At 41.1% G+C, this 24,066-nt stretch overlaps 1 protein-coding gene and 1 long non-coding RNA gene across 5 annotated transcripts in view; both read right to left on the reverse strand.

The window, feature by feature from the left end:
• The window catches only part of CNIH3 (cornichon family AMPA receptor auxiliary protein 3), a 61,279-nt gene extending 45,341 nt beyond the window's left edge, over window positions 1–15,938 (reverse strand). For all 4 annotated transcript variants that reach the window (XR_014953982.1, XR_004147979.3, XR_014953981.1 and 1 more), the window contains exon 1: window positions 15,733–15,938. Coding sequence is in view for 1 of the 4 variants with exons in the window: in XM_031504269.3 (XP_031360129.1) it covers window positions 15,733–15,813 (81 nt within the window). In the remaining 3 variants the exon portion in view is untranslated. The remainder of the gene's footprint in view (window positions 1–15,732) is intronic.
• A 628-nt stretch (window positions 15,939–16,566) lies between these two features.
• Window positions 16,567–24,066, reverse strand: part of LOC146768028 (uncharacterized) — a 32,574-nt gene continuing 25,074 nt past the window's right edge. Inside the window, exon 2 of the long non-coding RNA XR_014953983.1 lies at window positions 16,567–18,849. This is a non-coding gene — a long non-coding RNA (uncharacterized LOC146768028). The remainder of the gene's footprint in view (window positions 18,850–24,066) is intronic.

The raw sequence follows: 24,066 nt of genomic DNA on the forward strand, positions 1-24,066 counted from the left end.
TTTTTCTGCTACCCAATTCTTATCATGATATGAAATGAACCTGAACAAAAAATTTATCTATGAGGTGCTCTTCTTCCCTCTTTGTTCTTTGGTTGAATTTATCTGCTTAATGATACCAAGCATGAAAGATATTTCAAAATTGTATGAATGGAGGGGCGACCTGCCTCAAATTCCAGTGAATTTTACGCCTTTTATCATGGTGTATTTCCTGTCTATATCCATTTGTTAAGCATCTCTTATTAAAAAAAGAAAGGAGTCTCAAGTCATTGGTTTTCATCATACCTCTCTATGCAACACAGTAGCTTCCCAGATCAGTGGATCTCATGCACTGGTATTGATGAGAACCTTAGCAATAGAGACAAACGGGGGGAAAGAAAAAAAAGTGAGATGGAAAGTATTCCTTTCTTTGCTTCTCTTTCATTTTCTAAGTATTGCAGTTATAAATTCACAACATACTAATAAAAGTAAACAATAATAACTAAAAATGCTTTGTAGTTATAAATCTGCCTCCAAGGCAATGAAGGTCTTAACAAAGGAAAATATAATTTCCATTTTTATACAAGGGAAAGAATGAAGATCAAAGAAATGAAATTATTTACAGAATCAGTGGCAGAAGAACCAAAGCCTCTGGATTGTTGCACCATGCAAAGTTTAGGGGAAAAAGAATACTGTCAGTACACTAGTAACATGAGAGGTGAAACCATGCACTTCTGCCTGATTATTGTACTGTTGTTCATCCCTAGAGCAGAACACTGCTTTAAGCATAGCCTTTTTGTATTAAAGTTGCAAATGGTTTTAAGTCACTCAAGGGTAGAAAATTGTTCTATTTGTCAGATTTCACACTAACAACTGTACGCCATTTCCTTGCTCTACTTTGCTTGAATTTCACATGCTGCCACCATCAAACAACCCTCCACACAGAAATCCAAATTTTGGCTCCATCCAGTGCTGCACAAGCAAACACCTGAGCACCCAGTCTATATCCCTTTGCTGAAGTTCTTTTGTCTGTAAAAAGATGTTACATTTTGGACAACATAATTTAAACTTTTTAGGCTCTAACTGGAAGCTCAAGCTAATTAAAGTAATGAAAATCTTAGTGTAATTTCTCAAGTATTTAAGCCAGATCCTAAGGTTTTTCCAATAGGACGTCCAGTATGCAAATTTAAGAAAGCATAATCTCCATTCTGTAAACATGACTCAAAATTATTTCCTACATACCTATGGGAATATAGAGGTATAATTGTACTGCTCTAAGTAAATACTGGTGAAAATCCATAGAGGAAGGCTCTTTTGCTGAGAGCATGTGTGCACAAACATGCCAGCCTGCACTGCTACATTTACACCTCTGTTTTCACCTGCATAGATAAAAACCATGCAAGAGAAAATGTAACAAAATTAAAAAACACCCCAACCCTATACAGATGGAAAAAGCAATATTACTGCATCAGCTACACAAAATCAGATTTCTAAGCCTGCAGTGAGGTGCAGGGGAAACCACTAAGAATTAAAAATAACTATTTGGCAGTCACCTGAAACATTCCACATCTATTAGTACAAGCATGAAAAACTACATCCACATTGTGAAAAAAATACAAAATAAATTTATCTTCAGGAATACAACCACACTGTACAGAGCTTTGAGTGCCTTGATTGGAAGGTTACTATGTCCATGGTACCAGTTATTATTGCAACACTGCAGATCCCAGTTTGGAAAAGCAATCTGATTCTTGAATGTAAAGAATTCATATTATTAATTTTGACAAAACCACTAAAAAACCCTTAGCAAATGCAAAATTTTGTTGTGCACGCAATGTTTCCAGAAGGATGATTTGACAATCATCTATTGACAGATTTCTACAACTCGTATAAAATGGGCACTGAAAAATAATCTCATCTAACTGCAAGGTGAAACAGTTTTTACTGGCTAACAACAGGATTCTGGCCACAGATTTCACTTGCTCACCACAGATACTGAAATATCTTCCCCAGTTATCCTGAAACTGAGATGTCAACCCCCTCCTGCAACGGAGAGACAAATGTCCCACTGATTCACAACAGACAGAGATGACCTGTGCTTTTATCACAACTTTATACCCACTCGCTGTCTTGCAGTCTACACCAGCTGAAATCCAGCCAGACAAAATTCAGCTGTGCACATATAAAGTGCATTTTGTTAAGAGAAGGAAGACAAGCGGCAAGCTGTGCAGGAGGGATGATGCTAATATAGCTGTACAGAGCCTGTTTCTAAATAGGTTAATAGTTTTGCTCCCTGCAGCTAGAACACATTTCCAAACAGACCACAAGCAGAGGAGGAATTTTTAAGGTATGTCCAGACTGCCATCCTTTCTTCTCTCCCAAAGGATTTCATCATTTTGTTGTCACAATTCTTCCTTTTTTTTTCTTTTTTTTTTTCCTTCTTAAACCTTTACTGCATTCACTATGGGGAGCCAGTTCAGAAACCAGCAGTGTTCTGTGAATCAAACACACCCCACAACTCACCCCTCAGTGGGACACAAACATTTGCTACCAATAAGAAGAAAAAAACACCCACATTTTCAATTAGCACCTAAACTTGTGAATACACCACATTGTTCTGAACAGAATGGAAGCTTTTTTGTTCATAGAGATGCAATACTTCCCTTTAATTACATTCAGTGTGATAGAAACTATTCTTCTACCTCAGCTGGCTGAAGACTCCATGGGTCAGTGGTAAAGTTAATGTCAGGGTCTGAAACAAAGGCAGAAGGTATGGTTGGCATTCCCAAGCACTTGTAGGTGTGCTCTTCTCTTTTTTCCAATAAAATCTTACAGAGGATTTGACAGTGTTTCCCACCAGCCCCAAAGGCACAAAATCTGTGCATCATTGTGGGCTGGGGGAAATACAGGTGGAATCTCTGCAGCAATAGGGAACAGAGTATAAATCTCCCACACTCCTTGTGCTTTTGACACAAGTATGCTGCCAATATTCTCTTCCTGCATATGGTCTCCTCCTCCTACGTGCAATGGGGTATTTAATGTGGATTCCTTCTAAAACAAACAGGTTTTTCAATTTAGATAACAAGATCAAAACCTTTTAAACATTTCAGTATCTAACTGCTTCTGATCTCCTAGTTCAGCACCAAAGCCCCAAGATCAGTTATTCACCACGCACCACTGACATCAAACTGACATGTCATTACTGGGAATGCTGTCACTTCTTAGTTAGGTATTAACTTGATTTGATGGTCAGGACTTGAAAAGCAAACAATCTGCTACAACAGGATTCCCAGTCACAGCCACACATTCAGCAAACCAAGAAAAGGCATCACAGAATCCCAGAATGGGTCAGGTGGGAAGGGATCTCAGTGTGTCCAGCCTCCCTGCTCAATCAGAGTCATCCTAGAGTGCATGGCACAGGATTGTGTCCACATTGTTCTGGAATATCTCTGGTGAGGGACACTCTACACCTCCTCTGGCCATTCTGTTCCTGTGCTCAGTCAGTGCACAGCAAAGAAGTTCCTCCTCATAGTCCAGCCGAACTTCCTGTGCATCAGCTTCTGTCCTATTGACTGGCAGCACTGAGATGAGCCTGGCTCTGCCTTCTTGGCATCCTCCCTTCAGATACTGACAGACATTTGATGATGTCCCCTCTCAGTTGTCCCTTCTTGAGGCTTTTCTTATATGGGAGATGCTCCAGTCCCTTGATCAAAGCAAAGGTCATTGTAACAAGGTCATACAGATTCCTGCACCAGTTTTTTCTTCTGCCCTGGAAAGGATGTAAACAAGGACCACATCTGCAGATAAACTGAACATGCATATGTATAAAGTCAGGCCAAGACTTCACCCCTAGTTTTGATCTCTTCAATGGGCCAAAGGAAATTACAGGAGTTTGTATCCAAGCTTTACAGCTGAGGTGTCAAACTCAGATCTGTGGCTCTGATTCAGGGAATATCTAGTGCAGATGAATTGATTTGCAGATCCCTCAGCCAAGCAGGGGGAGATGAAAGCAGTGTTATTTTCTAGCCATGTCCAGGGGAGGCTGCAGAGCTCTGTTTTCAGCACAAGAGATAGCATTGCTTTGCCCTTGCTTCTCCTTATACTAAACTCCATATCAACTAAGAAAACACAGTAGGAAATTAAACTACTCCAATGTATTTCTCACTGTCTCTGTATCACAGGTGCATCACTACAGATTTGCACATCTGCTACTTGCATGGGCCAAATTCTTCACTATCCAGTTTTTCCACACCAAACTGGGGACAGGCTAGACATGAGTTGGTGAAACACCAACAAGCGGCTGGCCAGGTGTAGAAGGTAGGAGGAAAGGTGGTCTGGTTACAGTGGTCCAATAATTGGTTTATTGTGTCTGGAAGCAAGGTAACTACCTACCTATAGATGTGAGAGGGTTTATTCTTCTGCCCTTGTTTTTCCTCAAAATTACAAATTTATCTCACCTTAAATTCAGTGTGCTCCCATGCAATGTTTCTACTTGTCTTTTAATTCTCATCAGAATTATAGTATATTCAAGGAGAAACACACAGATTCATTACAGCCACAAAACTTCATAAATTATTCTCAAAATTAACTGAAGCACTTTTTCTATAACTTAACAGCTCAAAGCTGATAATCCAAAACTAGGAATAAACAGACTGTTTCTGCATATAAATTCAGGGAAAGGGTAGTAAACAGATGGAAAAATGTATCAAAATATGCACAACTAGAAAAAAAAAATTGCCCCAAAGAAGATGATAAGAGAATGAGATCAAAAGAGAAGATTCTTTTCAATATCAGTACATAAAAGTCATGGGTGAGAGACTGGCCAGCTGGCTGGTGCTGTCTCTAAGCAAGTATCCAATCTTATCAACACAACACAATTTACTCTTTTCTTGAGCTTTCAAAGACTCCTACATATTGCTACAAGTTATTATTTTGATATTTCAAAGTTCTGTTATGCTGATATGTATGGGAGAAGCATTACCTTCCTTTCCCCCACACACTCCTTAGTTTTCCTCTCATTGCTGCTGGTACATTTTCCCTCCTCTCCTGTGTTCTCCATTCCTACGAGTAACGATTTATGCACATTCACCAAAACCCAGGAGTCACATAAAGGAATCTGGGTTCTGTCATTAAAAAATCTGTTCAAGCACGTTACACATTACACCATACCCACACAGAAGACTCATGACATGGGCTGTCCAAAACCATCCACCACCTGCATCAACCATACCTTCTGGATTCAGACAGCCTCTTCTGCTCAAATAATTGCCTCTCAAATGAGAATGCGAATGCAGCAATCCTCCCTCTTGTTAGTCCCCTTGCTCATACATGGATTTTCTTCCTCTCATTTCCTCTTTCCTTCACATCTTTCTCCCTGAAGTCCTGCCTCCCACAGTTCCATTTTCCCCCTTCCCACGTCATTTTTATTCCCCATTACCCACTCAGCAGTGGGGTTCTACTAAAGCTGTCTCAGAAAGAAGCCCGTGGGAGGCAGAAATTCTGCTGGATCTGTGCTTCCTGACTTTCAGTGGCACAGTAGGAACCCAGCTGGACCAGCAAGAGACAGGACAATGGAACAGGGACTCTTCTAATGCAGGCAGCATCAGGCAGGGATGACCACATTAAAGACCTTCCCAAGTTTTCTTTCTTTGCCAAAAAGAGGCCAGGCAGAACTTGGAGGAAATAATTCCAAGGCCAAGACACACATACAGAGACATATGTGAAATGTGCTTCAGCCACACAGCTGTGTTTGCAGGGCTCAGGCAAGGGGAAGCAATAAAGCAGCACTGGAGCTGCAGTTGCAGAAAAGAGGCAAGGGGAATGGGCACAACAACATGTAGAAGCGATCAAAAATTGAGATTAAAAGAACAGCAACTCCAAAAGCATCCTCATCTGTTCAGCAATGTTCTCATAAAACTCTTTAGTTTAATTGCAGGAGCATGATTAAGGATAAGGATACATTTCAGCATAGCTCAAAACAGGCCTGTCACTTGGATGATCAGCAAATCAATTTTCTAAAGGATCTGCTAATAGTGTTTATATAATACTGAGGGAAGAACAACTCTGAAGCACATGCAATCAAATTGATTCCAGTGGAGCCTTCATTATGTTTGCTTATAAATGCCCATTCTGTGAATGTATAAAGAAGTTTCTAGATAGATGGTGATACAATGTGAACTATTTAGCCCAAACTCATAGCATGACAAAATAATAATGCAACAGAAGATTGACTAAACAATTACACACTTGAAACCGTGACTCACACACAGCGTGAAGATGGTTGGCATTTAAATGTATTTAAAAAATCAAATGTCATTCTAGTAAAAAAAGTGGTGCTTCTATCAACAGTGCCTGGCACTTGCACACTATCTAGTATGATATAATTGCAAGGGCTATAAGTTATTAATTATCACCATTTTATTGTCAATTTCCTTAATTCTTTAAGCTTTGGCTTCTCCAGCAATGTGCTTAGACTTCCAGATGTATTTAAAAAAGCCCAACCTATATTTGACAGCTAGAATGACATGACCTGCAGAAGCATAGAGATACAAAAGAACCTGAGACGAACTCAGATTTTTCATGACCTGTTACATTCATTGGTAAGGAAGTTGCAAGCTGTGTGCAATAGAAGTCAGTGATGGCACTGCCTCTTCATCTCTCTTATGTTCTGTCCCCTGTATTCACATTATCAAAACTGGAGCCACAAGTTCAGCACACCTGCAGTATCTTGCTGAGAAAACCTACTTCCATTGTAAATGTTTTGTGATTTTAATGCAACTTTCCACAATGACAATCCTAAAATAAATCCTTGCTTTATAGCAATACTTTTTCAATGGGAAGGGGAGAAAAATGTAAAGACTTTTGTCCTGCCTTCACAAAGCACACTGATGGCTCTCTGTATTTAAACCTACCCTTTGTTTAAAGCAATTCCCTTTTGGTCTCTTCCTTGTAAAAAGTCCCTCTTTTGTAGGCCCCATTCTAGTACTGGAAGGTACTATAAGATCTCCCTGGAGATCTTCTCCAGGCTGAACAATTCCAATTCTTTCAGCCTTCTCAGGGTGCTCCAAACTGCTGAGCATCTTCATGGAACTACTCTGGACCCACTCCAACAGCCATGTTCCTTTTATGTTAGGGATTCCAGAACCAGGCACAGCACTCCAGGTGGGATCTCATGAGAGCACAGTAGAGGGGAAGAATTCCCTCCCTTGACCTACTGGTCACACCTCTTTTGATACAACCCAGGATATGTTTGGCTTTCTGGGCTATGAGCACACCTTTCCAGGTCATGCTGAGCTTCTCATCCACCAACACTCCCAAGTCCTCCTCAGGGCTGCTCTCCAGGCATCCTCCACCCTGGCTGTATTTGTGCTTGGGGCTACCCTGTCCCAGGTGCAGGATCTGGTCCTCGGCCTTGTCAAATGTCACAAGGCTCACACAGGCTCTCTTCTCCAGCTGTCAAGGTCCTTCCCTCCCACATGTTGACCACACCCCATAGCCTGGTGTCATTAAACCCACCGAGGGTGACCTTGGTCCTACTTTCAATGTCACCAGAGAGGTTTAACAGCACTGATTCCAATTCTGGCCCCCAGGAACATCACTTGTCACTGGTCTCAACAATCAAGCTCTTGACCACAACTCTGAGAGTGCAACTATCCAGCCGACTCCTTATCCACTGAGTTATCCATCTGTCTAATCCATGTCTCTCCAGTTTAGAGGCAAGGGTGTCATTCAGGACAGTGTCAAATGCTTTGCACAACTCCAGGAAGATGACACTTGTTGCTCCTCCCTCATCCACCAACACAGTAATCCTGTTATAAAGGGTCACCAAATTTCCCAGTGTGATTTGCCCTTATGAGGCCATGTTGGCTATCACCAACCATTCCTTTCTTTTCTTAGCATGCCTTAGCATGGCATCTAGTAGGAATTGCTCCATGATCTTGCATTCAGTTTCCTGGGGTGGATTCCACAGAAGTTAGCACAAAACTTTTCTCAGGGGAATGCACCACAAGGATGACATAAAAGTCAGATGCTGTGCCACAGAAATTCCATCCATGTATAAGAAAACAGTGTTCACAGGGCAATGAGTAAACTGGAATGAGTTTTCAGACTTGCAGAATCACAGAATGGATCAGGTTGGAAGGGACCATAGTGGGTTTCCTGGACCAACCTCCTGCTCAAGCAAGGTCATCCTAGGGCACATGGCACAGGATTGTGTCCACGTGGTTCTGGGATATCTCCAGTGAGGGACACTCCTCAACTTCTCTGGGCAATCTGTTTCAGGGCTCAGTTACCTGCAAGTGAAGAAGTTCTCCTTCATCTTCAGGTGGAACTTCCTGTACATCAGCTTCTGCCCATTACTTCTTGTCCTATTGACTGGCACCACTCTAGAAGTGCCTGGTCCTGTCCTCTTCACACCCTTCCTTCAGATACTGACACTGATAAGGTTCCCTCTCAAGGCAGAACAGGCCCAGCTCCCTCAGCCTTTCCTCAGAAGAGAGAAGCTCCAGTCTCTTGAGCTCCAGCAGCTCCATGTCTCTTTTGAACTGAGGAGCCCAGAAGTAGACACAGCTCTCCAAATGTGCCTCACCAGGGCAGAGTAGAGAGGCAGGATCACCTTCCCTGACCTGATGGCAACAGTTTTCCTAATGCATCCCTGGATACCATTCGTCTTCCTGGCCACAAGGACAAACTGCTAGCTCAGGGATACCATTCGTCTTCCTGGCCACAAGGACAAACTGCTAGCTCAGGGACAGCTTGCTGTCCAACCAGACTCCCAGGTCCTTCCCCGCAGAGCTGCTTTCCAGCAGGTCAGCCCCCGGCCTGTGCTGGTGCCTGAGGTTATTCCTCCACAGATGCAGGATCCTGAATTTGCTCCTGCTGAACTTGAGGCTGTTCTTTTCTGCCCATCTCTCCATCTTGCTGAGGTCCTTCTGAAGGGCTGCAGAGCCCTCTGGGGTATCAGCCACCCCTCAGCTTGGTGTCACCAGTGAATGTGCTGAGGACACATCTTCGCCTTCAGCCAAGTCATGGATGGGTAAGTAACACAACACTGGCCTCAGCATCAACCCTTAGGGGACACCACTAGTGACAGGCCTCTCCTGTGCCATGGATTACAACCCTCTGAGATCTACCATTCAGCCAGCTCCAAATGCACCTCACTGTCCACTTATCTACTCCACGCTTCCTGAGTTTACCTATGAGGGTGTTGTGAGAGACAGTGAGGAAAGCCTTGCTGAAGCTGAGGTGGACAATATCCACGGCTCTCCCCTCACCCATCCAGGCAGTGTTTCATCTCTCCACCCATGGAGAGTTCATAAGTGATCTGGACAGGACCTTGAGCAGCCTGGCCTAACTTTGAAATTAGGCCTGCCTTGAAAAAGAGATTTGACTGGATGATTTCCTAAATGCCTTCCAATCAAAATTATTCTATGAACCTTTGACCATTTTTTTAACAGGAACAAGATATTTCTGAAGTTGTAATTACTATCAAGGAATACAGGAACCATTCTGTTAATAAAATTGCTTCTTGCTCTCTGCACACCATTACAGTCACAAGTTGAATTTTTAACGGGGAACGTCCGACTGTGAAACCCTGGAAGGTGACCTAGTAAATCAAACAGTATTTGACATTCTTTTGCCTTCATCTCATCAGCTGACTCTGCCCTGTGACTTTAAGTGACTCTTTTCAAAGTGGAAATAGAATAATTCTCTCTCATGTGAGAGACATAATTTGTTTCCACATAAATGGGAAGTGTTTTCCAAACTACAATCACCAGAAGAGTAAGCCTCCCAGTATCCCATGTTTACAACTTAAATGAGACCTAGTTCCTCTTCCTAGTAGTTTCACCTCCAGCTGTCAGCAGCTGCACTGGTTGTAAATGAGGGGCATGTCACAGGCACTGACAAAGAGGAACAGGTCAGAGTTCCTCTGTTATCTGTATGGAAAACATTCCCTGCTGAGCTTCCTCCTCCTTCTGAAAAATACTTTGCTAAAAGGATGTTCATGTTGGAGTGAGGGTAATCCACTAAGCCAGAGGTCTGAAGGCTCAATTCAATGTTTTAAATTTGGTTTAATGTAGTATGTGGTGGCTGAATAAACAAACACATGTAATGAGCTATAAACTCATGCCTCCGACTCAATCTAAAAGTTACTCATGGTCTAATAAAATATGACAGCTATATTGCCTTGCTTATTAACAAGCATAGCAGTTACTTAAAAGCACTAGAAATACATTCTTTACTAATTTGGATATAAATCCCTTTAGTAAGTAGATTTTACAACTAATCCTAAGACCAAAAACAACCCCTCAGATATGTGACAACCAGATAACATTTAAATACCTCTCTGCACATATTGTGGGAGGCACGAGACTCCACAGAATAATTTATTTTACACAGATAATGGAGTCACTGTGACTTGTGAGGCATCCAGAATTACAGCCAATGGCAAACACATGCAATTTAAAATCCTTCTCCAAATGAATCTCATCATGACAGTTCAAGCAAACACAGAGATCCTGCTTAAGTCTATGCTGGAGCCCATAGACTGATTTCTATGATCTTTTAATTATTATTTAAGCATGGCAAGGTTACTAAACTGAGATATACTGCTTTCCCAATATAAAAGATATGGTTTGCTCCACAGCCTGTGCTGCCTGGCTTAATATCTGTCTGTCAGCATTAATGTGACAAACTTCTGAAAGAAAAGTTGTAAGGGAACTGTCAAGCTATGTTATAGCCAGGGCAATCTGGCTGTGCTCTGTCTTTGAAAAGAGTGGAAATATCAGACTCATTCCTTAAACTGTCCTGACCATAAAACCTTGAGGGACAATGTGCTTAGCTGCTTAGTCAAGAAAAGACATTTTCAAGAAATATGTATAACACACAGCAATAGCAATTGTGCTCCCCTTCATCAAGCCTTAATCTGATTTTATTTTTAAGCACATAATTATCCAAAGTTCTCAGAGAAATGCATTAATGACTCATTAATAACAGTACTGAACTTCAATATCTGTAAAGAATTCAGGCTTGACCAGAAGTCTGTAAGGAAATCGCTTTATTTTCAAGACAGGCTCTAAAGCATTGCAAAGAGGTTAAATTGAGATGTTTGATAGCCTTCACCAGAGAGAAGCATAGGTTCAAGTCAGATCATAGATCTCTTTGTAGGTTTCAGGTAGGGCAGAGCTCTCCTCCAAACCTAAGTTACAGAAACAAAAAGACACAGATACACGGAGAACATTGATAGATCAGCACACAGTTTGTGACCAAAGTGTTTTGCTCAACTGAATTTCCTATCAAGCCAAACTTATGTGCTTTTCATGTATCTTCAAAATTAAGGCTGCATAGTTTATCAAAAAATACACTAGGAATTTTATGAGAAAGCCTAAGTAAGTCAAAACCCAAATAGTCATCAAATTCTACATCCATAACTCTTTGAGATCTTTCAAAATTTTTACCTGCACTATTGAAACTTGAGTGCTAATAAAGCACAGACCACATCACCAGGACACTACAGTGACAAAAACCAGAAGTGATATCTTATATGTGTATAGCATTTTCTGTCAGAAAGCAAAGATGTTTTAGGAATAGTCTTAAATAAAGTGACAGGCAGTACCTGCAGTTTAGTTCCATTACTCACACTTAGCAAATGAGAGAACAAAGCATATATAACTTAAGGTGTCTGATAAACATAACACACAAAGCCATTAGCAGAAACAACACTGAATACAGATTCCAAGGGCTTGATTCCCTGGCGTTTGCAAAAAAAAGATGCTTTGATTAAAACTACAAGTCAATATTGGCCTATATTACTCTGTTCGGTCACAGCCTACCACTGTTTTTAATTATACTTGTGAACTTGTAACTGTTAATTGAAGCCAAAGTTATATTAAGGTAATTTATCAAGATTAATACTATCCTCACACTTCAAAAGAAAAGTAATGTGGTGTGGGGACCATAAACCAAAAAAGCTCCATCTTCTACTGCTTTATTCTTCTTATAGAAGTAGCTGCCATTACTTTCAACACATACCACTCTTGTTGTGCCAAAGGGCTGTTCTTGGATTCATCTGTGTTCATAACTACATCAAAATACTCCAAAAAGCATCCGGTGTGGTACAACTTTTCAGGCTGGCACTGCCAATTTTTTCACTGGCATGATACCTCTGATACTTTCTGGCAATCCTTAGGTTATGAAGCAGTCACATGCAAAGACTTGAAAAAGAGATGGTCCACCATGGAAATTCTTTTCTTTTTAATAGTCATGTTCTTGGTACTTATGAATTGTTTCACTGTGGCATTATAAGACAGACCACTTTGAAAGGCTCTTTTCTTAAAGCTTTCCTTCAAATAACCAATCTCAAAGCAAGTCTTTTCATCTTAAAATATCACCAGAAGAGAAGGACTCAGATTACTCAAAACCAATATGCTTTAAGAGAATATAGTGCTGCAGGACTCAACACAAGCATTTCCCTTTTTAACTGAGGACAAATAAGGCACAACTTGGTCAACTTCAGTTAACTTCACTTGAGACACAACTTAGTGGAGCTACACTAGAAATGAAAGTGGTGTGTCAAGTCTTGTCAGGAGCTCAAACAGACTTGACATGGCTCAGTTCAATGTTACAAGAAGCTAAAATCTTAGTTCAAGATAGTTTAGGAATGGAATAAAACTGATCAGTAAAAAGCTGTATATAAAGAAGAAAAAGAGCTGAGGACAGCAAAGCAAAGTGTCTGTGATAGCAGGAAGACTAACACTGTTCTTGAGCTTACAAGATCAAATTATGTAGTTAGCAGACCAAATGCTGCTGTTAGTTGTATCATGCACTTCTATACAGTGTTTCTAATACTCTGACATTACACCTAGAGGAAATGTGGTCACTGAACAACCTAAATGCTGTAAAAATTCCTGTACCACAGAGTGTCATGTTGGTTTAATGTAGTACATGAAGATTTTCAAGTCCTTTTCTTCAGTTTAATATATATGAGTGAAATTACAGCAATAATGCGTTAAGATAATTCTTGTGCAGAGTTTAATTTGGTTTTATTGGGAGGTTTTATTATGACAGGCATCTCTGGCTACCTTTACAAGAAAATCAATCAGAGGCAGGAAAAAAATTGTAATATATTCCAGGTATCTGGAGGACTGTGTTAATTTTGTTTACAAATTCTTTAAAATGCTCCAACCAGCTTCATTCTATGTGCTTCCAAAGAATAAAGAGCATAGGAATGTATAAACAGTATTTAACTTCTTAGAGGAAAGGTACCAGAAAGACACAGTGTCCAAAAGTAAAAATCCTCATCTTACTCTCTTATTTTGGCTGTACAGTTTTTATTAAACTTATTAGATGAAAATGAATGAAACTCAAAATTCATCTGACTTGCCAGCAGGAAGAAAATTAAGTTTTATTTGATCTGCTGTTAAATCATTCCAGATATATGTCCAAACCTCATTCAGCTTCAGAAAAACACCAAGTCAAATGTTACAGTTTTTCTTATCCTTTAAAATAATGTACAAAATATAAATTCTTATTCTCAGAAATCTTCCAAAGTGATGGAATGCTCAGATTATTCATCAACTTACTCTTAGCAATAGAATTTCTTAAAAAAAATAAACAGGATATTATAATTATTGAAACACTCCTCTGCCATTATTAGAACCTATCTACAAAATATTTACTGTCCCTTACCAGTATATTATAGTGGAAGAAAAATCAGGTCACAGGGAAGGAGTAGGAGTTTTGTTTCTTGGGAAGATTTTCACAACTGAGATGTTTAAGGTAAAAGAAACTCCTATGACTCAATACATAACTTACAGAAGAAACCAGACTGCACCAGTTCTTACAGAAAGGCTAATAAAAATCCTAGTGTTCTGTGTACGTGGATAACATGGACACCTAAAAGTTTATTTTGGCAGGGTGTTAAATCTGTTATTCTATGACTTTCCTTCACAAACCACATATTTTAATAGAATTTTTCTATTTACTAGAAAAGATAGTGCCAATTCTTTCTCTCTTACAACAGAAGAGCATTTCCAGCGTTTCCATTCCAATTCCTCAACAATTTTTAAACAGATGTAAGAAACATGCATCATAAACATAGGTGTATTGAGAAAAGGTTTTCTTTCCTAGTTACTTGCACAGAGCTCTTGTACTGAGGGATTGATCTTCATGAGTTTATAGACTGAAAGTTAAAAACACTAAGAGTAAATTTGCAGTAACTGCACTCATTTATGGGAGAATAATTTGTCAGATTTGCTACAAGTCCTTTATGAATTCACATGACAATAACTCCAGATTCAAGAGAAGAGGACACAGTGACAGACTTCAAACACATAAAACAACCATTAAAATTGCTGCAGTTTAATTTGTAGCTAGAGATTCAAAGGAGAACACACTTCTAACTCTAAGCCCCTTGAGGAAGCTGTGGAGTTCTCACTTTTGGAGACCTAAAGGTTTGCAGAAGAGGAGGAGAGAAAACATGAGTAATAATCTAAATTTTACTACTCTTTTTTTTCAGAGTAGTGCAGTAGCTGGCTGTTAGAGATCCTTTCCAGCCTTGCAGTACTTGACATCACAACAGCACTTGGCACTACGATCACACCTTGGCAGTGTCTTTAATTAAAAAAAAAAAAAGAAAAAAAAAAAAAGAGCCAAACAACTTGTAACGTTGTTACACATCCAAGGAAGAGTACAAAATAATTAAATTTCAAAGCATTCTTGCAACAGAAGGATTTCTTTCAGTGTGCAAATACAACTAAGCTAGCAGTTGTACTTCCATTTCAATAAAAATAAATTCTGCAGCTCCCTTGCTTGTTAGTCAAAGGAGGGTTTTTCTTTTCAACATACTCCATCAGGTAGCTGTAGAAGCATCCGTGAGACTCGCTCTATTTTCCAACTGATCCTGTTCCATCCTGAATGCTTACAACACGGAGTTATCGTGTAGCACACATGAAGTGTAATTAATTCTAAAATATGTAATCGTTCGAAAGAATTGCAAGCTATGCATTAGAATGATTTCACATCTTCTGAGTTACACGTTTACGCCTACCACAGACACCCAGCGAGCAGTAAGGAACGAGCACCAACCCTGTGGAGTTAAATTAACGAAGGTGGACCACAATATGCGGGTCATGTATCAGAAGGACGAGAGAGTTTCTCCTTCAACTTTTAAGGAAGTTATTAATGCAGCAATTACTGAAGAGAAAACACCGTATCTCCTTCTTCAGATACGGGGCGGTTTCCCCGTCACAGCGCTCGGTTCGCAGGCAGAAGCAGATTATGTTACCTGGAGAGCTCCCTCCCGCCGGGGCACGGCCGGCGCTGAGCCGCGGGCAGCGCCCAACTCCGCCGCCAGCCGGGGCCGGGGCAGCGCCCAGGAGCGCTGCCGGCAGCGGGGACCGGGCTGCCGCGGACCCCGGGCTGCCACGGACCCCGGGCTGCCGCGGACCCCGGGCTGCCACCGACCCCGGGCTGCCACGGACCCCGGGCTGCCGCGGACCCCGGGCTGCCACGGACCCGCGGCCGCGGCTCCTTGCGCTTGCATCAGTGTAATGAGCACCGTCCCCCGCGCGGAGGTCTCACGGCCAGCTCCGTCCGCCTGGCCCCGCCGCGGGACGCTGCGCCCCGGCTGCCCGGGCGAGGGGCTGCTCGCCCCCGCCTCAGCCCGCCCCGCTGCCCCGCTCCCTCACGGCGCCGGGACCCTCCACACCGGGGCTGGAGCCGCCTCCAGCGCGGGGGCCGCGGGGCTGGGGTACTCACATGCCAGATGGCGAAGAAGATGAGGGCGGCGCACAGGACCAGCGACAGCATGTAGCAGAAGGCGGCGAAGGTGAAGGCCATGGCGGGGACAGCCCTCCGCGCCCCCCTCCGCCGGGCGAGAGGTGCCAGCGGGCGAGCGGCCACCCCCGGAGCGGCGGCGCGGCGAGCGGAGCGGGCAGCGCCGCACGCAGCCGGGGCCGGGCGGCCGCCGCCCCCCGCGCCGCGCCCGGGCCCGCCCCGACCCCGCACCGCCCCCGGCCCGCCCGGCCCGGCCGCCCCGGCGCGATCCGCTCCCGCGGTGGGCGGCCGGCAGGGGCGGGATGCGCTGCGACCGGGGCTCGGCGGTGCGCGGCTGGCGGGGGCTCCTGCCGCCGCTCGAGCGCCTGCAGTCAGAGAGCCGCGTGTTTCTGACTGAAATCCTGTCACGACAGCGTGAGAGGAAGGAGCGTAGGCTGGGATCAGTTCGGGCCAGATCTTGAGAAGATAATTATGTGCCTAAACTTGAAGTACTTTGATGGGGGGTTTTTAAGTTTTTTGGGTTTTTTTTTCCATTTCAGGAACAGCTAAAGCGGGTGAAGCGTAGCCCAGGCACAGTGGGTGGAGCAGCGGTGGAGTGTCCGTCCTCTGAAACAGAGGGACATGAACTCAGCTCGTGAACCAAAGCAGAGTAGCTCAGCAAAGCAGGATCAATCTGCCCTTTCCCATCAGGTAAAAAAGGCATTTACTGCTGGAGTAAATAAATAAAGCCTTTCTTAACTGCCACTGCTTTCAGGTATATGCAATATCTAAATTGCTGAAGTACATATGTAAAATAATAAAGAAAGAGCAAACTCCTGCCTTCTCTTATTTTTAATAGATGGATCCATTCATATCTTGTCTTTAGCAGCCTCCACAGTTTCTCCAGACACAACATAGCTGTTTCTGCAGATCTGGTTTAGATTTAACGTCAAAAGTTCTTCCACTTCTTTGGAGCACATCAGCTGGCACAGTACAGCAGGTTTGCAAGCAAAAAGTTTTCATGAGAAAATACCAGACAACCATCACAAGTCCCATTTAAAAATATCTTGAAAACCATGGATGGAAGTTATGTATTTGAAACATCCTTACAAAACTGAAACAGAATTTCAGCTCACAGCATTTTTTCATTCCTTTTATGGATTAAAGGAATTCAGTAACAACACTGTTTAGACACTTGCCAGTGGTCACCTGTGAAAGTCAGACTTCATGGCATAAGAAAACATAATTCCATCAAAGCCAAATCCAGTGGAAGCTTTCTTTGTAAATGTTTCCATTATATTTTTGTTTAAAAGTACAGTATATTATTTCTAACAAAATATGCACTTTTATCCTGAGGAAAGAGTGATGATTTGAATCAAGAGTCAAGGCCAGTAATTAATAAACCAATCAGGAATAAACTAATGGATCTAACATTTCATAATTGAGCTGCTCCAGACTGTACGTGTGGTCTGATGCTTTAATTAAGAAAGACAGAACATGGCAAATAGAAATGAGATTTATGTTATACAGGGATGCAGTAAACCTATTTATTGTAATTATCTGACCTTTTAAATTTTTTGTACCTGAAATCCTGTAGAGCATATACTTGTGAATGGTTTGTTCATAGCCACACATTTTAAATAGAGCAGTAAATGAGGTACAGGCATCATCTTTGGAAATACTTACTTATTTATTTTGCCATGGTTACTTTAATATCTGGGTATATATTACCCACACTAAGATTCAACACTGAAAACACCTGATGCTTCTAAGAAAATGAAAATAAAACATTTCTTTCTGGAGCACTTATATGTATGCACCTCCACAAATATATATGCATACATATGAAAAATATAAATTTACTATAGCTATCATAAAAGCCTGAAACAAAAACAACCTTAAATCTCAGTTTGGCACCACACTCCAAGGTGAATATTCCCCTGTTTTCACTCTCATATTCATTAATATTTCAGCTATTTATTTGCAGCTTTTCAAGTAGCACACAGGCAAAATACTTGTTTCTGATTTTACAAGGAGACAGTTCCACAGCCAAATACTTTCCAGATCACAGAGTCTTTCCTGATACTGACTTTGAAACATACATTGCCCCTAGCCATATTGCTAGCCATTAATCACTGCTAGTGGCTGTCAAATTACAAAAGATTCTGAGATACAGAGAAGGCAAGAAATCCATAAAGATGCATTTAGAACATTTTTGTCTTACTGAGTTCTTCTTACATAATGCCATGAGAATACCTTAAGTATCCTCAGATGTTTAAGCCACGGAGAGTGATGGAAAGACATCCCCTCACTCAGCACATTTCTGATTTGCACTCAGAGATTTGTCTGAGTAATCACAAAAAATCTTCCTTATCTCTATCTCGTTACAAACTCATTATGGCTCTCTGTGGTATGAGGACCTCACAGCAGGGAGCTGTTTCTTTGTCATTTATGAATGAGACTACTGCAAATCGTGAAGCAAAAGGTGAAAATAATATGGATGTGCCTGACTATTTTCTCTCTGGTTTAAGCCCCCGTGAACACAGCAGGAACACCAGTCTGTCTATTAGCTCCTCATGCACTTCCATGGTCTTGGTCCTAACCTTCAAATAAACTAATGGACTTGATCTGAGCTGCATGAGAAATTACAGTCCAGCACCCAGCTGTGCTCCTTTGAAATGATGTACACACAGCAGCCAGGATGGAAGGTGAGGTAGCTGAGGGTGGAGGGTGTGGGAGCTGAGACCTGCAGCATTATCTGCTCAAGGGACCTGGAATGGGCAAACCAGACAAACACAGAGCATAGGATACATATAAAATATATTTTTGCCTTTATGAAAAACTGTTGCTTTCAAAACCTGTTATTTTAACACTTCTTGAGACCCATGTGGATTTCTACTACTAGAAATAAAAGACTCAGAGGTTCTGCAGCACTCTCAGGAAATGCAGTAATTCCTGCTCTCTGATGTTCAGCAGCTCATTTTAGCAGCCACAGTCTCAGATTTAGCACCTCATGTTTCACTCTTCCATCTTCAAAATCTCACCAATGCTCCTGCTTCCTCCATGGTATTCCCAAGCCACTTCCAGAAGGGATTGCTGCTCTCTCTCTGTGGCCGACACCTGTAACTCAGGAATGCAAAAGAAAAAATAGTCAGAAAGCTGAACCATGAGATGAATGGCTGAAAGTAGAGAGTCGGTAAGAAATGGAAAGTAAATTTTGTTCAGACTGATTTAAAAAGAGTTTGTATTCTCTCCCCTCATTAACCAGAGACTCTTTCTTTCAAATGATGGGTACACAAGAACTTTCAAGCTTGACAACAGCTCCTAGCACAAGTTTTCACACGAGCTGGCTTTGTCCTACAGTACCCACAAACAGATCATGATGGTACATATGTAAACCCTGTGGAGAAAAAGGTTTTACAAAAAATAGTGAGGGCTCTTGCCTTCCTTGAGCAGATGAAATTTTGGAATGCTAGTTATCCTTCTTTGGATTTGGTGCTTGTAAACAGAAAGAATTTCTCTTTATTTTGCATATTTGTTGAAAAACATGATTGCAGTACAGTCTGATCCCAGTTTCACACATAGTCATCACAAGCAGATAGATGGTAGTGCTGCATTTCTACAAGTAGTACTGAGATGCTGATTTTCAAAACTATCACTCTGCAAATATGACCACAGCTCAAAGCACAAACAGGATCAGGGACTTTTTTACTTGAGGATGGTTTTTTACTTGGTGAGGACCTCTATGAAGGGACCATAAAAATTCAGTCACCAGGTAAATAATAACAGAGAGCATCTGGTGAGCAGCAGACAGCCCTCAGAAACAAACAACGTCCAAATGTGAAAACAGATTGTGAAAACAGATTTAATAGCTTCACGAGTTCAGGATGCCTTACATTAGCAGGTCTCAGAGCGCTTGATTTTGTGTGAAATGACCTTTTGTGCTAGATAATGAAAGAATTCAAAGGTACTTAAAGAAATTTCCAGTGGCTAATTTACAGAATAGCATCGGAGATGAGAAGGGACTGCTAATGAGTCCTTTCAACTCCCAAATAATTACCACAACTGGATAAACCTAAAGGACAAATCTTTATAAGGCTTATAGTCTCTGAAGTGGGAGGCTAAAATCACTGTAAATCCACCCACAAGGTGATACACCACAAGGTGATCAGCCAAAGTAGTTAATAGTTTTAAGATTTATATATTATTACTATATTATTGTTGTTTAACTGTAACATGCTACGGAATGCCTGTTAGAGTAAAAGCCATTATATTAATTATAGTAGAGAACTCTCATTCACAGATTATTTTTTAATAATACATGTGACTCTCTCTTTTGTGAACCTTAAGTAATACTAAATTATTTACAATGCTTATATACAAATTGCCAACATTGGGCTTTACCGCTTATACCCCACAGAGATTAATAGAAGCATTTCATACCCTTGTGCATTATTATTTCAGATTATCTGCAGATTCTAGATGAAATTACTCTGTTATTTCATGGTCAGTTCATTTTCAAAAGGTTACCTTTGCAATAATAAAGGCAAGTGACATTTTGTTAATGAAGTCTCATTTTCAGAAACCAAGAATAAGATAGTTCACAAACCCACTGACAATACTCTCATTTTACTGCCAGCTGTTCCTACCTTTTTTTTTTTTTTTGTAGGACCTGGATGAATAAATTTTAAGTATATTATCAAAGATCACAGGAAAGTTTATGTCAGAAGGGACTTCAGGCCATCTCTAGTCCAACCTCCTGTGCAAAGCAGTGACAAAGGCAAAGTCAGGCTTATTCAAGGCTTCATCTGGACAAGTCTTGAAAGCCTCCATGGACAAGGTCAGTCCAGCTTCTCTGGACAACATGTTCCACTGCCTGCTTCAGCTCATCTTCAGCAGAATTGTCAGGTCCCAGCCTGCTTCATTGCCAAGCCTTATTCCCTGCTTAGTACACAAGTTTACATTTGTCCCTGGTGAAGTTTGTAAGGTTCCTCTTAGGCTATAAACTCCATATTATAGAAATCCACTTTTAAAAGCATGGATTAATATGGGGTACAGAAATGTTCCTAAAGAGCAAAGTAAGACTGTTCAGAGCATGACACTAGTTGCTTTGCTTCTACTGCTCCCTTGACAGCCTGTATCAGAATTACACAGAATCCCACTCATGTGGCCATCCCATAATGGCCACTGGCAAAACTGGAGCTTTGGGTTTGCAGCTGAGATCACCCAGCTGAAAACAAAGTGATCTCAGTACTGTTCTGTGCCATGCTCTGATAACCAGCACCACAGAGGCAGGACACACATGCTGATTCTGCACGACACCAGTGATCTACTAGCAAATAGAAGAGTGTCTGTCATCAGGGAATCTGTGACTTTTCCATTACCTGCAGGGTTAGTGGAGCAACTTTGTGAGCATAGATACCATTCCACCCCTTAATTATTAAGATGCTTTTCTCCTCTATTACTCCAGCCTCCTCTGTCCCTCTACTGCACAGTTCTTTCCCATTAGCCTGTTTTTCCCTTTTCTTGTTAGCTCATAGTCTCAGCCTGGTCCATCTACTGCCTCTCACTTCCATACCTCCTCCAAATCCAGCTTTTATCTCCTGGGAGCTCATCAAGACTGCTTCCTCACCTGTGATGAAATATCTGACAGGATATTAATCCCCTCAAGAAAGACAGAATCTCTGCCCTTGGTTCCAGGACAGAGTAGAAAAAGCAAGTGGAAAAAGCAGTTGCAGCGGAGGTCCTGCTTTAAAGTGAAACTGACTGGGGAAAGGATTTGCTTAATTACAACACATCTCTAATGTCTGTGTGTGGAATTTTCAGGATTAGAATCGGACAAAAAAACCCATAATTATTCATGGCAACAGTAGAAGTAATCTTCATCATACAACAATTACCTCCTTCCAGATGTGAAATCCTTCCAACACATGGAAGGTAGGAACCTTCCATAAATTAGTAATGAGATCTTCATTGGCAAAATATCATCGGTGTGTTTTTCCCAAGAAGATTTTTCTGAACTGGTCAAGACCTTTAGTCTGGAGGGGAAGCCAAACATAAAAATGGGAGCCCATGAAGGGAATAGAAAGTAAGATCTTAACATGGAATATCTGAAGCAGTCTTAATTGCCTTTGACATTACCTATTTTGCTTCAAATCAATACATGGGAAGCATACAGAAGTAATTCTTGCTAACATTGCTTAATCCTGCCAAGAAGGAATTTAATTTGTGTCTGTGCTGGGGAGAGAGTGGGTTACAACTTCATCAAGTCTGAATAACTGAATTCCATCAAAGAAATGAAAATGGAATGACAAATTTTCTGAATCAGCTTTCTCATATGAAATCCTTCATTAGTCACTGAAGACCCTGCAGACCTCTAATAAGACAATTTGCATAAGATATGCATTTGTCCAAACACTGAAATAACATTCTGGGCCAGATTCCTCTGATTTTGACAATGTTTCATTTTTTCCCACCCTGTAATACTCTAGTAATCTCCAAGATCTGCTTGTGCTCCCACCCACTGCAGGATGTATCAGATTACACCCCATAGCTCCATCACTCTGGACAGAGATGCCAGAACAAAGTCAAATATGCAATGCCCTTCAAAAATTCTCCTTCTCAGAGGATGATTAAATTATCTCCAATTAAACCAAATGCTCTCTTTGTCTTTCTGTACTGAGACTGATACTGAATGCTCATCCCTGCTGTCCCAAAAATATCAATCTGTTGCAGAAAACCTAGACCTGGTGTCTTTGCTATAATTTAGGAAAAAAATCAGTATTCCACCAAACTGACATATGTGTTCTCAGTGAATTAATGGTCTTAGTCATTTTTAACTTGCACGCATAAATGAATAGCTACAATATGGTCTGCAAAACTAACAGTGTTGACTAATGAATATATAAACATTAAATTATGGCTTTATTAATTCAGAAGAGTTGTTTTTGATGCAGCTTTATGAGAAGTGGGCTCATCTATAGTACAAAAGGAAGGAGAAGCCACACAGGTGTACAGCAGCATGTGCTGCAGTAACAGTAGGAATTATCTGGTTGCCATCAGCTCAGTACCCCTATAGCCCTCTTTCCTTGTCCTCTAACTCATTAAATTAGTATCAGGTTTGTCTGTTCTCTATTTAAAGGGAATAAATAAATCAGTTGCCAAAAAAATATTACTTGTATTATTAGCACATCAGCAATGCAACTCTTTATCAAACACTGAATTTAAACCTTCTCCAAACTGATCCCCTAAGCTTTTGTAACTTTGAAACATATTCCTCATGTTAAACCAGAGAAAATAGAAAACCCGTAAATAGGAATATTTTTAACTGTAGGAGTAAAACTAATGATTATAGCACTCTGCATCACTTAGAATTTCTAGTCACTTCAGCTAAAATCCCTTATAAAAACTATTTTAGCATTTGACAACAAGTACCGAAGAATTCATATTGTAAATTGGAAAAATACCAGAAGAAAAGGTTGGAGGTGGCAATGGAGGAGTTGGGAATGTGTTTAGCAAGAAATCTCATGAGAACGCTGTGCTGAAAGATCATTTTTATTCTAAATATAAATCTTTAATACATTAGCAATCCTGGCTTTAACATCCTAATATATTTTTATTGCCAGTCTGAAGAAGAACAAGCAAGACAAGGTGATTCTCTGCAATTTACTTATCTCTTACAAAGAAGAGAAGGTTTGAAATCTCCTGTTTAAAGGTTCCAGTGCATTTTGCATTGCAAGTATTTCAGTTTCTGTTCTGCCTTCTATGGTGCCAAGCAATAGGACAAGAGGCAAGAGGCAGAAGCTGGAACACAGGAAGGCTCCCCTGCAAATGAGGAAGAACTTCCTTACTGTGCAAGTGACAGAGCACTGGAACAGGTCACCCTGGGAAGTTGTGAAGTCTACTTCTCTGAAAATATTCAAAAGCCATCTGGACAGAATCCACCTGCTCTAGGATGACCCTAGGGAGGTTGACCCACTGCGGTCCTTTCCACAGTGATTCTTTCCTGTAATGCTTTTATTTTAAGTTACCTTGAAATGTCTAGATAAACTTCCCTAAACCACAAGATAAGTTTGGGTCTAGACCTTTAATTTATTCCATATGCCCTCTGAAATACTTATTTTAACTGTAGCAATAGTTAGGAGAAAAAGAGTTTATGATGTCATAAGTAAAAAACCTGCCCTTGTGCCTATTTTTATTCTGTGTCATTCAAAGTCACCTTTTCCCCAATCCTGTATGCTTTGTACCTACATTAAACACTTAGTACAAGCTTTCTTTTGTTATACTAATTATCATTTTACTGTGACAGAAGTGGCTGAGCAGTGACAAGTTCCAGCT

Source organism: Lonchura striata, chromosome 3, assembly GCF_050655825.1.
Source record: "Lonchura striata isolate lonStrDom1 chromosome 3, ASM5065582v1, whole genome shotgun sequence".
Taxonomy (NCBI): Eukaryota; Metazoa; Chordata; class Aves; order Passeriformes; family Estrildidae; genus Lonchura; species Lonchura striata.